Source organism: Musca autumnalis, unplaced genomic scaffold, assembly GCF_047663935.1.
Source record: "Musca autumnalis isolate F117 unplaced genomic scaffold, ASM4766393v1 scaffold_1, whole genome shotgun sequence".
Taxonomy (NCBI): Eukaryota; Metazoa; Arthropoda; class Insecta; order Diptera; family Muscidae; genus Musca; species Musca autumnalis.
This window is the reverse complement of record NW_027411644.1, coordinates 148,243,244-148,258,341: the sequence shown is the minus strand read 5'-3', so window position 1 is coordinate 148,258,341 and position 15,098 is coordinate 148,243,244. Positions and strand designations below refer to the sequence as shown.

Below are 15,098 nucleotides of genomic sequence, written 5' to 3'. Positions count from 1 at the left end.
ATAAGTGGACTGTATTTTTGTTTACATATTATTCCTCATAGCCAATTAGCAATAAAAAGCGGTCATAAAACGTTATAAAGCGTAATTCAATTTGTTTATTAAAGTAAAATTTTAGAGACGGGAAGAAATGCTTACCTGTCGGTTAGTGCAAGAGAAGTGATTTATTAACATGAGAATGAGCACTGGTTAAGCTTACATTTGACACTGTACTTCCGTCAAGAGAGCAATTCATATGGACGAAAGAAACCAAGATACGGGAGAAATGACAATAATAAGTTACAAACAATCGGGTATGTTCTGAGACACACTTCACCTCTCACTTCACACCTCAAGCATTTTGTTCACCGCATTTACTCCAATTTTTAAAATGTAGACATTAGACTTGTTTTAACTCAAAGGGAAAAATCGATGTCGGATTTGTTTATGCGGCTTAGTTTTGTTAGATTTTAAGATTGCCAAAGTTTGAGTACAATCGGAATATGTTATCACGTGCCCTTGGGCCTCAAAGTTTCCATAGTAATTTGCATGGAGCCAAAGGCGAATTTTCACGAAATCGCTCTACAGACCAAATTTATGTCGGATTTTTTTTTATGCGGCACCACCTAAAAGTGTTTAGTTTTGTTAGATTTTAAGATTGCGAAAGTTTGAGTACAGTCGGTATATGTTAACACATGCCGAATATGTTAGGGGGTGCCGCATAAAAATATCCGACATCGATTTTTCCCTTTGAGTTAAAACCAGTCTAATGTCTACATTTTATCACTCAAGAATAGCAATAAGAGTAGAGAAACAAGTGTCTGCTTATTTATTGTTCAGTTGATACCACTTGATACCACTACCTTATACTTATATTTGCCTCGAATTTTGGAATTTCGCACCTCCCACTAAATATCTTAGTATAATTTGTGAACAAATATTTTCAAATTCAATAATTTTTTTATTTATATTTTTGATCAACACCAAAAAATGTGTGTATTTGTAAATTCAAAATTTACCAAAGTTATTCTGCAAAATGGAAAAAAAAACATTAAAATCAATATTAAATGAAAAATAATAACGTTGAAGACTGTTGTGGGAAACGATAATGGTCACAATGGCAGTTCCATAGCAATTTATTCATTCATTGCTTTAATCGCGGCAAATGCGTTTCGATGGTGGCTCAGAGTCACTGCAAGCAATTGACTGCAACATTTTACAATTGGTGTGGCTGCCAAACAAGGTAAGAAGCAATGCTACGCCGTAACCAGTGGCACGTTCACCCTAAAAATTTAAAATAAATACAAAAATATAATGGCAATTTATATTAAAAGTTTTTGTGTGATAGTTTTTTAGGATTGAAATTGAGTTTTCGTTTTGTTTAGTCAGGCTTAATGTTGGAATTTAATCGAATAGAGATTTCGCTAGATCACAATCAACCAACCGAGTTTTAATATATATATTTTTTATATGCTATAGTCTATGGGTTTCTACTTACACAATGTACTGGAGTGGCCATGTCTACGTGCATCCATACACCTGGATAGTCGAAGCCCAAGTTAGCACCTACGAATAAACCAGCACATGACGATTGAGCATTGCTACGATCCTGAAAATACAAGAAAAAGTGTTGTTAATCATAAAAAAATTGTATTGTATTGAAGTAAAAAGGAACAATTAGCGTCCTTTCGTTAATGAAGGTATGTATGTAGTAAACTCTTCCTCCTATTCCTTGTAGGAACAGAATATCTTAACTTATAATACTCCCTTTAAATGAGCTCTTATGGGGCGTCATCGTTGTTCTTTCCAAAACATGGACTAATATTTACAATTTTCTGAATTTATCTTTTGTATTCTTTGGCAACACAAAATAAATATTAAGTTACAGCAATATTGGTTCGAACATTTGACAAAAAGCCCTCGAAATAAACGAAATTGTTTTTTACAAGTTGTCTATCTTCCGAGAACACAATTAAAACAATTTACAACCAATTAACAACTAATTCGGTCCAAAAATTTGACTAAAATCTTCAAAAAAACTTAAATGGGGATACTCTTATATGGGTGATATTACCAAAACGTGCACCTATACGATCTGATTTTTTTGTACCTGTAATAATGTTTTGTATTTTTAGAAAAAAAAATCGACAGCATATATGGAGGCTGTATAAAACGTTGATCTGTACCAAAAAATGTCTGGAGGAAAGTTTTGTAATTCTAACGAAAGTTTTATACCCCAACGAAGACTGAGTATCAAATTTCAGCCATTTCGATTGTACCAAAACCCTCAAAATACCGAAAATCGGAGCAAGACGTTGACCGACAATTTTCAGATAGAAAATTTTATACTCCCAAAAAAGTCTAAATAACAAATTTCAGCCCATTTGGTGTGATATTGAGGCCACAGCCTTCAAAATACCGAAAATCGGGAGGTACCGTTCTATGGGATCTATATGAAGACGTGGACCTATACAGACAAAATCTTCAAAAAAACGTAAATGGGGATACTCTTATATGGGTGATATTACCAAAACGTGCACCTATACGATCTGATTTTTTTGTACCTGTAATAATGTTTTGTATTTTTAGAAAAAAAAATCGACAGCATATATGGAGGCTGTATAAAACGTTGATCTGTACCAAAAAATGTCTGGAGGAAAGTTTTGTAATTCTAACGAAAGTTTTATACCCCAACGAAGACTGAGTATCAAATTTCAGCCATTTCGATTGTACCAAAACCCTCAAAATACCGAAAATCGGAGCAAGACGTTGACCGACAATTTTCAGATAGAAAATTTTATACTCCCAAAAAAGTCTAAATAACAAATTTCAGCCCATTTGGTGTGATATTGAGGCCACAGACTTCAAAATACCGAAAATCGGGAGGTACCGTTCTATGGGATCTATATGAAGACGTGGACCTATACAGACAAATTTCAGGTAGAAAGCTTTATACCCCCAACGAAGACTAAATACCAAATTTCAGTCATTTAGGTGGGATATTGAGGCCACAACCTTCGAAATACCGGAAACCGAGAGGTACCATTCATTAAATGGGGGCTATATGAAGACGTGGACCTGTACCTACAATCTTCAGACGGAAAGTTTTATACTCCCAATAAAGACTAAATAAAAAATGTCAGCCAATTTGGTGTGATATTGAGACCACAACCTTTAAAATACCGAAAATCGGGAGGTACCGTTCTATGGCCGAATATGAAATATTTCGGAATTTGATTTAGCCTGAAAAAATTGTGCATCATTTATCGCAACGAATCGCACCTTGAAATTATTTTTTTATTAAAGTATACACATCAAAGTAATTTTGATTTTTTTCTAACATCGACCACAAGCGATCAAAATTATTTCGGTCCAGAACAATTTTACTATTGAAACAAAATGTAAGAATTTAAGAGTGTTCAAGAAATATGTTGATAACATTGTTCTTAGACTGAATTTTTCTTCTGTTCTTTTTGAAAAATGAACCTATTATCATTCGTCTTTCTTCTCCATATTTGAGTTTTTCCTTTACATTTTTACTTATTGCGATTTTATAACCCAGAAATTATCACAAAATACTGCGCACTCAACTCTATTAATAACACAGTAAACAAATCTCTACTTTGACTCCTTCTCGTCTAATGGTAAATACAAATTTGGAATAAACAATCTTTGTTTTTGTTGTTTTGGAGTGTTTACTTCCATATTGCGAAAAAAATTTCTGTAGTACCACAGTTATTACGTGACTCGATTCGATCGAGAATTTGCTCGTGAATACTTTTTTGACACGATAAAAAAACGGCATGACAAAACTCGGTCGAAAACGTTCAAGCCATGTTATCGATTTTTTCGATGGTAACCGGTAATCGATCAGTCAATCTTCAGGTGATATTATGAAGGTAGACGCCCAAAAATGTGCTTATTTTAAAACAAAAACTAAAACCCAAAAATTATGAATGAAAAAATGTAAATATTTGTGGAATTTGTTGAATGATACATTCAATAATAATTTCGGAATGAAGTAGTGCTAAGAAAATAAGACAGTTATCTATGTTTACAAAACCTTTTTGTCATTGTTGTAACAGATTGCTAATACATCTGCCTTCATAGTTCTCTCTCAAAATAAATGAGAGAGAATTTAGTGGGTTTTTGCTTAGCCTCTCTGAGAGAGTCTTTCCTTTGGTAAACAATGTATGATGTATTCTATTATATGTTGTTCACCTATAAAAAAAGGCTATTAATATTAAAATATTTTTTGCGAAATGCTTACTTTTTTTAAATTATTTTTAAAGACTGTAAAAAGTAAATTTTGGATAATGAATGCATAAATTTGTATAAATTTTTTTATTCTAATTTTATTACTATTTCTCAAACGATTGCAAAGGACTTTTCTCAATTTTTCTTGTTATTTTGTGTTAAAAAATGTTTTTACTAATTTTATTTTTCTTTTACAAACCGACAACAAACAACAATTTTTACATTTTATACAAAAAGACATTAAGAAATCTTCCATTTTGTTGGTTTTACTCGATAACGAATGTTGTCATCCCAACTTGGGGTACTCGGTTCGAAACTACTCGATATCGAATCACATAATTAGGCCCCTGATCTTACTTGCTTACAAAATCGGAACGATATCGTAACGATATCTTAACGAAAGTTGTATGAAGTGTTAACATAATTTCGGAACGAAATGTCGGAGCGAAATCGGATGGATTTCGGTCCGATATCCGAACGAATTCTGAAGAAAATACTTGGGAAATTCGAAAGGGAAATTTATTTCCGACATTCGTTCCGATATCGGAACGAAATCGGTACAAAATCTATTTCGTTCGTTTAGAAATCGGAACGAAATCTGAACGATTTTGCCTCCGAAATTGTTCAGACGTGTCGGACATCCGACATTTGGTTTGCTGGGAAAACACCCAACTGTTTCTCTCTGTTATGGTAGAGGGTTCGCACACACAAAATCATAACATAACTATTACACTTATTCTCTCTTTTATACCAACAGTCACTGGTAATGTATCTGTTGTATTTTTTTTTCATACAAACAGTTCCCCTGCCAGCGTTTGGAAGTGAGTTTCTCACTCCCTCGCCTAAGACGTCAGTCCGGAGTCACGCCAAGGAAGATCGTTGGTGAATTACACAAACAATTTCTATAGCATTATGATTACCTTTTATCGCGTATGCCGACACTTCGCAGTGACTTTTGAGTGACTTCCAAGGCGATTGTTTACATTTATTTAATGATTCAACACATTTTGAACAAATATAGAACATTTTGCAATCTGATGATTATATGAGACGGTGGTGCAGTGGTAAGCATACTCGCTTTGCACTCTGAAGGCAACAAAACAACATCACATTTTAAAAATGACAAAATTAATGTAGGCGGAAATTCCAAAGAATAAATTCGCTAAAAGAGCGTACTAAAAATATACTAAATAAAAATAAAATATAAATTGATTTTTTTTTACTTCCGAGAACTATCGCGGAAATGATCTCCAAGAAGTGTCCCTGGAGTGACTTCCAAGACTTCACGCCGGCGTGGTTCATTTCTTCACAACGGAGGTCACTTCAGGGTGACTTCCGCGACTATCGCCGCGACTTTTTTCATCGTCCTGGACGACACGCCTAAGCCACTTCCGCGATCGTTTTTGCTTGCAGGGTCCATCAATGCACGCCTTTAGAACCTACCATAGTTCCTCAATTTGTGACTGCACTTGCAATTGTCGTTAATGAATCTAATTGAAGAGGAAGATGTCCTTTCTACAACTCCAATTGTCCACACTGAATCGACTTTAAGTTCAAATCATCCTCCTTCTGAAATTCCCTCACATACATAAATAAAAAATCGACGTGTAAAAGTGCTTTATCCTAAAGTCCACAAAGCAGCCATAAACCAATAATTATGGATCCGTCCATATGGTCTATAGTCCTTATACCTAAGTTTAAAAATGATTTTATTGTACCGTATACAATATACTGAACATGGCAAGTATAAAAAATGTATATGCGTTAGTTAGAGTCCTTTTTGCGTATCGCTGTTTTAAAGTATAAGTATGTATGTACATATGTCTGTGCTGGATGATATCACAAACACTTTGATCTCAATCGCAAATGTTAATCAACACAAACAAACAAACTAGCACATACCCACAGCCAGCCCAGCCAGTCAGTGAAGCAGGCAATTTGAATTCAAAATGTCAAAATATTATTTAGTTAGCAATCAATTTATGTTTGGTAATTTTGAAATATGTCAACAGAAATGTTTGTCAACATAATTGATTGAGGCAAAGTGATAGTATGCCATCGTCGATCGTCCTTCGAACCTCCTCTCCTCAATTTCCCGCACTGAATGATACAATATATCGGCAAATGCAATTTTCGCAAATAGAATCTGTCTCATTTGTGTGAACGTGGATGGGTTGTTTAAGGGTTGGGTGGGTGTGTACGATATGATAGTACATACATATTTTGTAAATTAAAATATGCATTGCAAATGATTGTGACAAACTTGTTGTTGTGGTCCGTTACTAAAAGAGGCAATACATAAATAAGTAACAATTTCAACAAAATGGTTTGTGCTATAAAATTGAATGGTGTCAAAGTAAAATATACAAATGAATAAAATAAAGCGAATATGACGAAAATGCCTAACGCATGTAGGGAGGAACCATTTTCCCTGATTACCATATAATAGGGGGTATATTATAATGGATGGCCCGCTGAATACATGAGAAGGCATCATGTTGCAGTTCCCAGCGCGTACTGCATGAGGAAATGTAGAACTCCGTACTGCATCTACGAAGAGGAAGAAGAGTTTGACAACGCTGAACATACTTTTCTCAAGTGGAAGCAAAGGTTGGAGAGCTGACTTATGGAAATATTGTTCCCAAAATGTTGCAAAATGAAAGATGTTGGGAAACAATAAAGATCTTTACAGAAAACGTACTGCGAAAAATACATTGATGCGAGCTTTTAAAGAGCTAATGCAAGGTCTGGACGTAGACAAAAACTAGACGCACGAAACCCAATTAGGGGATCCAACTCGATGTAATGCGAAAGCGGTGCCTAGGTGTCTCAATCCCCGGGGTGAAAGACGGTGGGTTTTAGCCGGAGAAAGACTCTATACCGGCATACAGCGATTGTGACGACATCACCAGATGCGTAAAGCATTTTCCCATCCTGACCAGCAAAAAAATTCCTAATAAGTGCATTTAAACTTTTACCAAAACACCGATGTATCAAATATTATTGTTTTTTTATCTCTCCTGCAAAATTTTATTTTTTAAGATACCAGATTTTACTTCTATTTAGAACGCCGAATATATATATATATATATATATATATATATATATATATATATATATATATGTCCTTTTTATTTGTTACATAAGAACGCCGAATGCTTTTCCAAAATTGACGAAGGTTAAATACAATGAAGTGTTGAACTCGTTGGACTGCTCGATTATTATTTGTACACTATTATCAGTGTTCGAAAATAAACACTATGGTATCGTACCGTACCGTTCTGTACCGTACCAAGGTGGATAGGTACACTACGATAGTGTACCGCTCCGGAACACAAACACTAAAAAATATTTTAGTGATACTGTACCGGAACACAACGATAATCGTAGTGTTCCGACTGCGGAGCACTAAAAATTTTAGTGTTCCGACTGCCGGAGCACTAAAAATCGTAGTGCTTCGACTGCGGAGAACTAAAAATTTTAGTGCTCCGACTGCGGAGCACTAAAAATTTTAGTGTTCCGACTGCCGGATCACTAAAAATCATAGTGCACACGTGTTGGAACACTAAAAAATAATAAAGGTATTATATTTTCTTAGGAAAATTAAATATTTGGTTAAATTTGATCAAATAAAAATTAAGATAAACTTTTACATCCATGTATGTTTACATTAGTTGAACACATTGCGAAATTTGGTCAAAATTATGAAAAAACATTATTTAGTTTTTGTGGAATGAAGCACAAAATCGTCGTGCCGGAGCACTAAAAATCGTTTTGTACCACGTTTTGAAACTATAAGGTAATGAACCATACATTAATTTATTATGACTTCTGAGGAAATTAAATATTATATATATATATATATATATATATATATATATATATATATATATATATATATATATATATATATTTTTAATAAATAAAAATTAAAAGAAAATGTGAAAAACATCTGATTTGGTTTTTGGACAATGGAGTACTAACAAGTAAGAAAAGCGTTAAGTTCGGTCGGGCCGAACTTTTTATACCCTCCACCACAAATTTCAGCCATTTCGGTGGATTAATGTTGCCACAACCTTCAAAATACCGAAATTCGGAAGGTACCGGTCTATGGGGGCTATATGATGGCGTGGACCTATACCTACAAATTTCTGGGGGAAAGTTTTATACGCCTAAAGAAGACTAAATACCAAATTTCAGCCATCTCGGTGTGATAATGAGGCTAAAACGTTCAAAATATCGAAAATCGGGAGATATTGTATTATGGGGGCTATATCAAAACGTGGACCTATATAAACATTTTATGGTAGAAATGTTTCTTAGCCTCTAGAAACACAAAATACAAAGTTGCAACCGATTCATTGGTCAAATGGGTCAAATACATTCAAAATATATTAAAATGACGCGTACTTTATAAGGGGCCTTATATGGGGGCTATACCAAAACGTGGACCTATATAACCCAACTTTGGTAGGAATGTTTTCTGACCTCTGAAGACACAAAATACCAAATTACAACCAATTCTGTGGTCAAATGGGTCTAATACATTCAAAATATATTAAAATGACGCGTACTTTATATGGGACCTTATATGGGGGCTATACCAAAACGTGGACCTATATAACCCAACTTTGGTAGGAATATTTTTTGGCCTCTGGAGACACAAAGTACCAAATTACAATCAATTCGGTGGTAAAATGGGCCAAATATCTTAAAAATTCCTTCAAATGGCGACGCGTCACGCGTCATTTTGTATGGGGGCTATACGAAAGCGTGGACCTACATAGCCCGTTTTCAATACCAAAAGTCCTACGTAAATATAACATATTTTCCCAAAATTTCATCAACCTACGTCAATCCGTTCGGACGCTAGAGTGATTTCCACAGACGGACAGACGGACAGACGGACAGACAGACAGACGGACAGACGGACGGACATGGCTATATCGATGTAGAATTGCACGCTGATCAAAAATATATATACTTTGTGGGGTCTACAATGATTATTTCGAGTAGTTACAAACGTAGTGACAAACTTAATATACCCCCATCCTATGGTGGAGGGTATAAAAATCGTAGTGTTCCGTCTGTCGGAGCACTAAAAATCGTAGTGTTCCGACTGTCGGAGCACTAAAAATCGTAGTGTTCCTACTGCCGGATCACTAAAAATCGTAGTGTTTCGACTGCCGGATCTCTAAAAATCGAAACAATGGAACAAAAAAATCGTAGAGTTCGGCTGCGGAGCACTTAAAATCGTAGTGTTCCGACTGCCGGAGCACTAAAAATCGTAGTGTTCCGACTGCCGGATCACTAAAAATTGTAGTGTTTCGACTGCCGGATCTCTAAAAATCGAAACAATGGAACAAAAAAATCGTAGTGTTCGGCTGCGGAGCACTTAAAATCGTAGTGTTCCGACTGCCGGATCACTAAAAATCGTAGTGTTCCTACTGCCGGATCACTAAAAATCGTAGTGTACCACGTGCATAATGTGAACAAAAGAAATAAGGAACGGAAAATATTGATAACAACACAATGTTTGCGGAAATTGTACCTGTAACTTTTTGTATCAAAAACAAAATTCCTCAGTGAATGCAGTTGAAGAAAGTATGTGGATTTTCCCAAGTAAACTTGTACGTTTGAAGACACTTGTTATTTTGGGGAAATTGTACCTGTTGCCATTTGTACAAGAAATAATATTCATCAATTAATGATGATGACTTTTTTCTAATTTTCTACTAAAGCTCTCAACGTTTGTAACTAATTTAAAACGCTTGCATTTTATTTATTAATTTTTATTTTTAATTTTTACTCGTCCCACAACCCATTAAATACTTAGTTTTCCTCAGAAATTATAATTAACAGCGCTACGATTTTTAGTGATCCGGCAGTCGGAACACTAAAATTTTTAGTGCTCCGCAGCCGAACACTACGATTTTTATTGTTCCATTGTTTCGATTTTTAGAGATCCGGCAGTCGGAACACTACAATTTTTAGTGATCCTGCAGTCGGAACACTACGATTTTTAATGATCCGGCAGTCGGAACACTACGATTTTTAGTGATCCGGCAGTCGGAACACTACGTTTTTTAGTGCTCCGCAGCCGAACACTACGATTTTTATTGATCCATTGTCCAAAAATCAAATCAGGCGTTTTTCACGTGTTCTATTAAATTTTATTTTTTAATTCGTATTTATTAAAAAAAATTATAAAATATTTAATTTTCCTCACAAATCATAATAAACTCATGTATCCACAGTCAGAACACTACGATGTTTTTCATATTTTCTACTTAGTTGAGTTTTTATGTCTTAATTTGTACTTATCTCAAAAATTATAAATATTTAATTTTCCTCGCAAATCATAATAAACTCGTGCGTGGTACATTATCATTACGTTATTTTTTAGTGTTCCGACATGTGGTACACAAAGATTTTTTATTGCTCCGACTGCGGAACACTACGATTTTTAGTGTTCCGACTGCGGAGCACTACGATTTTTAGTGCACCGACTGCGGAGCACTACGATTTTTAGTGTTCCGACTGCGGTACCCAACGTTTTTAGTGTACCAAAATGTGGTACACTACGTTTATCGTTGTGCTCCGGAACAGTATCACTAAAATATTTTTTAGTGTTTGTGTTCCGGAACACTAACGCTAAAAATATTTTAGTGATACTGTTCTCGGAGCGGTACACTATGTTAGTGTACTGTTTATTTTCGAACTCTGACTATTATTTGGTTCACACAGGAACGGTTAGGCCTGAACCCTGATTGTTCTTTGCGAAGGCATTTGTCTAGTGGATAAAGTATGCGGGTGAGTATAAATCTGTTGAAGATTTTGCCTATTGATGGTGTTAAGGCTTTGCCTCTCCAGTTGTTGCAAAGTTTTAGGTCCCCTTTCTTAGGTATTTTTATAATAACGCTCTCTTTCCACTCTGACAGTATAATTTCTGTTTCCTAGATTTTGTTTATTAGTGGTCTAAGTATTTCAGCGAAATGTTCAGAGTCAGTTTTTGTAGAATTCTGCAGATTGTCGATACCTGCTGCTTTACCATTTTTAATCGGGAAGAACGATTGCAGTTACCTTTCGGTGTCTACGAAACAAAAACAAAGATAAGGAAACAACGTATTGAAAGGATATAAAACAAAAACAATTTTTATTAAATATTTATCTTAAAAGTCAACATAAACATTACTCGAAGAATACAATTTCCGTTTCCTTTACTCCGACAAACTGAAGGAAAATGGTACTTGTTACATTTCCGTTTTAGCGAGAAGTAAAACAAAACAAAAACAACGAATGAATAACATGCATACACCGCACATACTGTAACATCCCTGTAGGAAGCATGGGGACATGTGTCGACATGTCACCACTTTGTCTACTATTATGGTGACAAAGTCAACACTTTGTCAACAGGTTGTCAACAATTGATACTTTTACCTTAATAAGAAGAAGCATTGTTTATAGTGAAAACTGATAGCCCAACGAAGCATCTTATTTTTTCTTCATTTTCGTAATTGTTTGGCATAAAATAATGTGTTTTTGTGAAAAATCAATAAAATATATAACTTTAATAACAACAAGTATGAGCAAAGGAAATTAGGTTCTGAGGCGGCTGACAACATTTGTGGTGAAACTTCGACTATTAGACATTTTATGGAATCTTTAGAGAAGACGACGAATATTGTCTTGTCTCGCTGGAAATGATGAACGCAACTCACATCTGATATTTGGACACGGCATAATAATGAGTTAGAATGTTAAAGGGTTGTTTGGCAAAAATTGATTGCGAGATTTTTGCAATGTTTATACGGCTGTAATGTAAGAAAATTTAAGGACATTTTGTTTATTTATGCTTATTTATACATGTTTATTCTTTTCAATTCTTAGATGTTATATCAATATTCAGCGAATCGCCTAATAAAAAGAGAAGTGCAGCAGAAGAAGAAATATTTTAATCAGATAAATCACACCAATTTTTACGGCCAAGAACCACCAATTCTTAGGCGATGATATTTCTGACAATGAAAACGATTTTTTTTATTATTTGTTAGTCAGCCTTGAAAACATTGGCTTTATTTACTAATTTTGTGCTTATGTGGAATCTTGGGCTTAGCCCTTTATAAAGATAAAAAGACTGTAATATGCAATTTGTACTTTTTAGTATTTTCATAATTATATGTTTTTCTTTAATAAAATGAACTATTTAAACAAAAGTATAAGTTCATCGTCTTATTAAACTCGCTATATAGTTTTTTAATCTATAAAAAGTTCCAAATAGGCCAAAAAACTTAATAGTAGTGGACAATTTGGTACAAAGTCTCCATATGACCCTTTATGTACTATTGACTCACTACCTCCAATGTCTCTATTGACTCACTACTTCCAATGTCTCTACTGACTTACTACCTCCAATGTCTATACTGACTCACTACCTCCAATGTCAACACATGGTTCCTCAGGAACTACTGACTTACTATTGACATACTAGTTCCATTGTCAGTGCTGACTTTCGAATGACACGTTCATACAAAATGTCTATAGGAAATTACATTAGTTGTCTACAGTTTGTCAGTAGTACTGTTGACAATGTCAGTAGTAAGTCAGTATAGATTCACTATTGACATTTCCTACAGGGATATTAGCACACAACACAGTGTACGTGTACACTGTACACCTACCTACACACACATAAATATATGTTTATTTATACGCACAAATGTACATATTCATAAAACACTAAAATATATGGAATCATTAAAGGAATACAATCCAGTAGCCCACCATCCAGGATATGGATGTAAGTATTGTTTACAATCTCCACACAAAAAAGGAGAACAACAGAACATGTTAAAGTTACATCTTTTGTTACTCCCATCCTTGTTGTTTGCAATGTGTTTAGTCCTCTTGCTACATACACATAACGAGGTTGCGGTTATACGCTGTGTATTTTCTTCGTAATAATTCCCACATTTCACATGAATACAACACACAATTACTCCCCCTGCAACATTACAATCTACAGGTGTATGCAACAGCAACACGAAATTAACATTACTTTGGTACAGCGAAACAATGGAGAATATTCCTTGGTACATTGAAATGGCTTCACAAAATGTCAAAAATGTTAAATTTGTTCTACCTCCTCCTCCCTACAATTGGCTTAGAATTTTATATTATTAAATATTTGGCTAAACATTCTTCGATGCTGAGGAAAAAACTTGGTTTGGACCTGGTGTTGCAACCCATCCTATAAAGAACATTCTGTTATAAAAAAATATTCCGAATGAAGCTCAAGGTGTAACATTCAGATGAAAAAAAAACCTCTAAAAAAGTTTGGTAGATTTCTTGTAAAATAAATCATGAAAAATTAGTGAAATGAGCTTCGTCAATCCAATCCTGTGACCCCATAATTAGGGTGTAAACACTGGAAGTTAATAGGTTGATCGGTAAGCACAAGCAGAACAAATGGCTAGATAATGTGAAGAGTGACGACATTGTAGCCGGAATTAGAAAATTGTGGGCAACAGTTAACTAACTCTCGAACCCTGAAAAAAAGAAGATAGGACTTCAGTCACGTTTGGCGACTTTATGCTGACTGATCCGAACTGGTGCGCAACAATGGATGATGTTGCAAATGCTATCAGAAACGCTAAATAATCCAAAGTGTTAGGCCCTGACGCTATATTCATGGTACTGCTGAAACAGCTGGATGAGCCGAGAGTTGAGTATCCTGCGAAAGTTCTCAACCAACCCACATCGTGCCCCAAAATGGCAGGCTGGGTCCTGCTACTGAAGTATGACAAGAATGCCAGCAAAGGTGAATCGCTTTTGTCGGCCGTAGAAAAGACTCTTGAGGCTTTATTACTCCCCATCATCAGAAATAGCTATCCAGTGGCCTATCATCAGCATGGGTTCCGTAAGCAGCATAGCACTACAATAACGCTGGAAGCCATATTAGTCGAGCACTCAACAGAACATGCCGTGCGATAGGACAGTGTTGGTGGCGTTCGACTAATCAAAAGCCTGCCAAGCTCTCCTCGCTGTTTGAGGACATTGAGCACACTATCCTCCGGCCAGGTTTAAAACGCTGGGTAATCAATTATATGTATGCAGAGTGAAACAGGGAGTTCCCCAAGGTGGGGTGATATCTCTGTAACTGTTTAACCTCTACCGTTCCTGTATTACACCCCCTCCAGACGGCATTGATATCGTTACGTATGTGGATGATTGTTAGATTTTGGCTTCGGGTCCCTTCGCTGATATCCTTTGTGAAAGGCTGATCTCCTATTTGCTCGCAAATAACCGACACTAAATCTACGGCCACTCTGTTCACCACATGAACTGCAGCAATGAGCACAGAGTTGAATGTCTTGGCAGATGACAGCAGGATTTCGACCACTATCCACCCCAAAATACTAGGCATAACACTCGCCAGCATGTTTACGTCGTCCGCACATGCCACAAATATCTGCGACAAACTGAGATGTAAGAACAATATCCTCATGTCCCTAGCCGGCTGCACTTTGGGTGCAGAAAAAGAAACCTTGTTAACGACATATAATGCGATAGGTCGGTCTCTGGTAAGCTATGCGGCGCCAGTGTGGTCCGGGTACATAAATATAACGCGATGGAATAGTATTCCAACCTGTAAGAACGCCGCCCTGGGAACTTCAACAGGGTGCATGAGGAGTCGAACAATCTTCCTATACGGCAACAAAATGGCATGCTCTCATTGCAGTATTTACCCGGGTGTTACCATGAGAGTCATCCCAATCACCGACAAACCAGAGGATTTTTGGCTCAACTACGATCAGGATGGTGCAGCGGTCTACATTTTTTATAGTGCAAGGATTGATAAC

The 15,098-nt window shown here is 35.8% G+C and overlaps 1 protein-coding gene across 2 annotated transcripts in view; it reads right to left on the bottom strand.

Annotated features, from left to right (window-relative positions):
* Window positions 1-916: 916 nt before the first annotated feature.
* The window catches only part of grsm (probable aminopeptidase NPEPL1 granny smith protein), a 64,335-nt gene continuing 50,153 nt past the window's right edge, over window positions 917-15,098 (bottom strand). For both annotated transcript variants that reach the window (XM_073958120.1, XM_073958121.1), the window contains exons 5-6: window positions 1,475-1,585; window positions 917-1,260 (exon numbers count right to left, since the gene is read on the bottom strand). In XM_073958120.1, coding sequence (XP_073814221.1) covers window positions 1,129-1,260; window positions 1,475-1,585 — 243 coding nt within the window. In that variant the 3' untranslated portion in view covers window positions 917-1,128. The remainder of the gene's footprint in view (window positions 1,261-1,474; window positions 1,586-15,098) is intronic.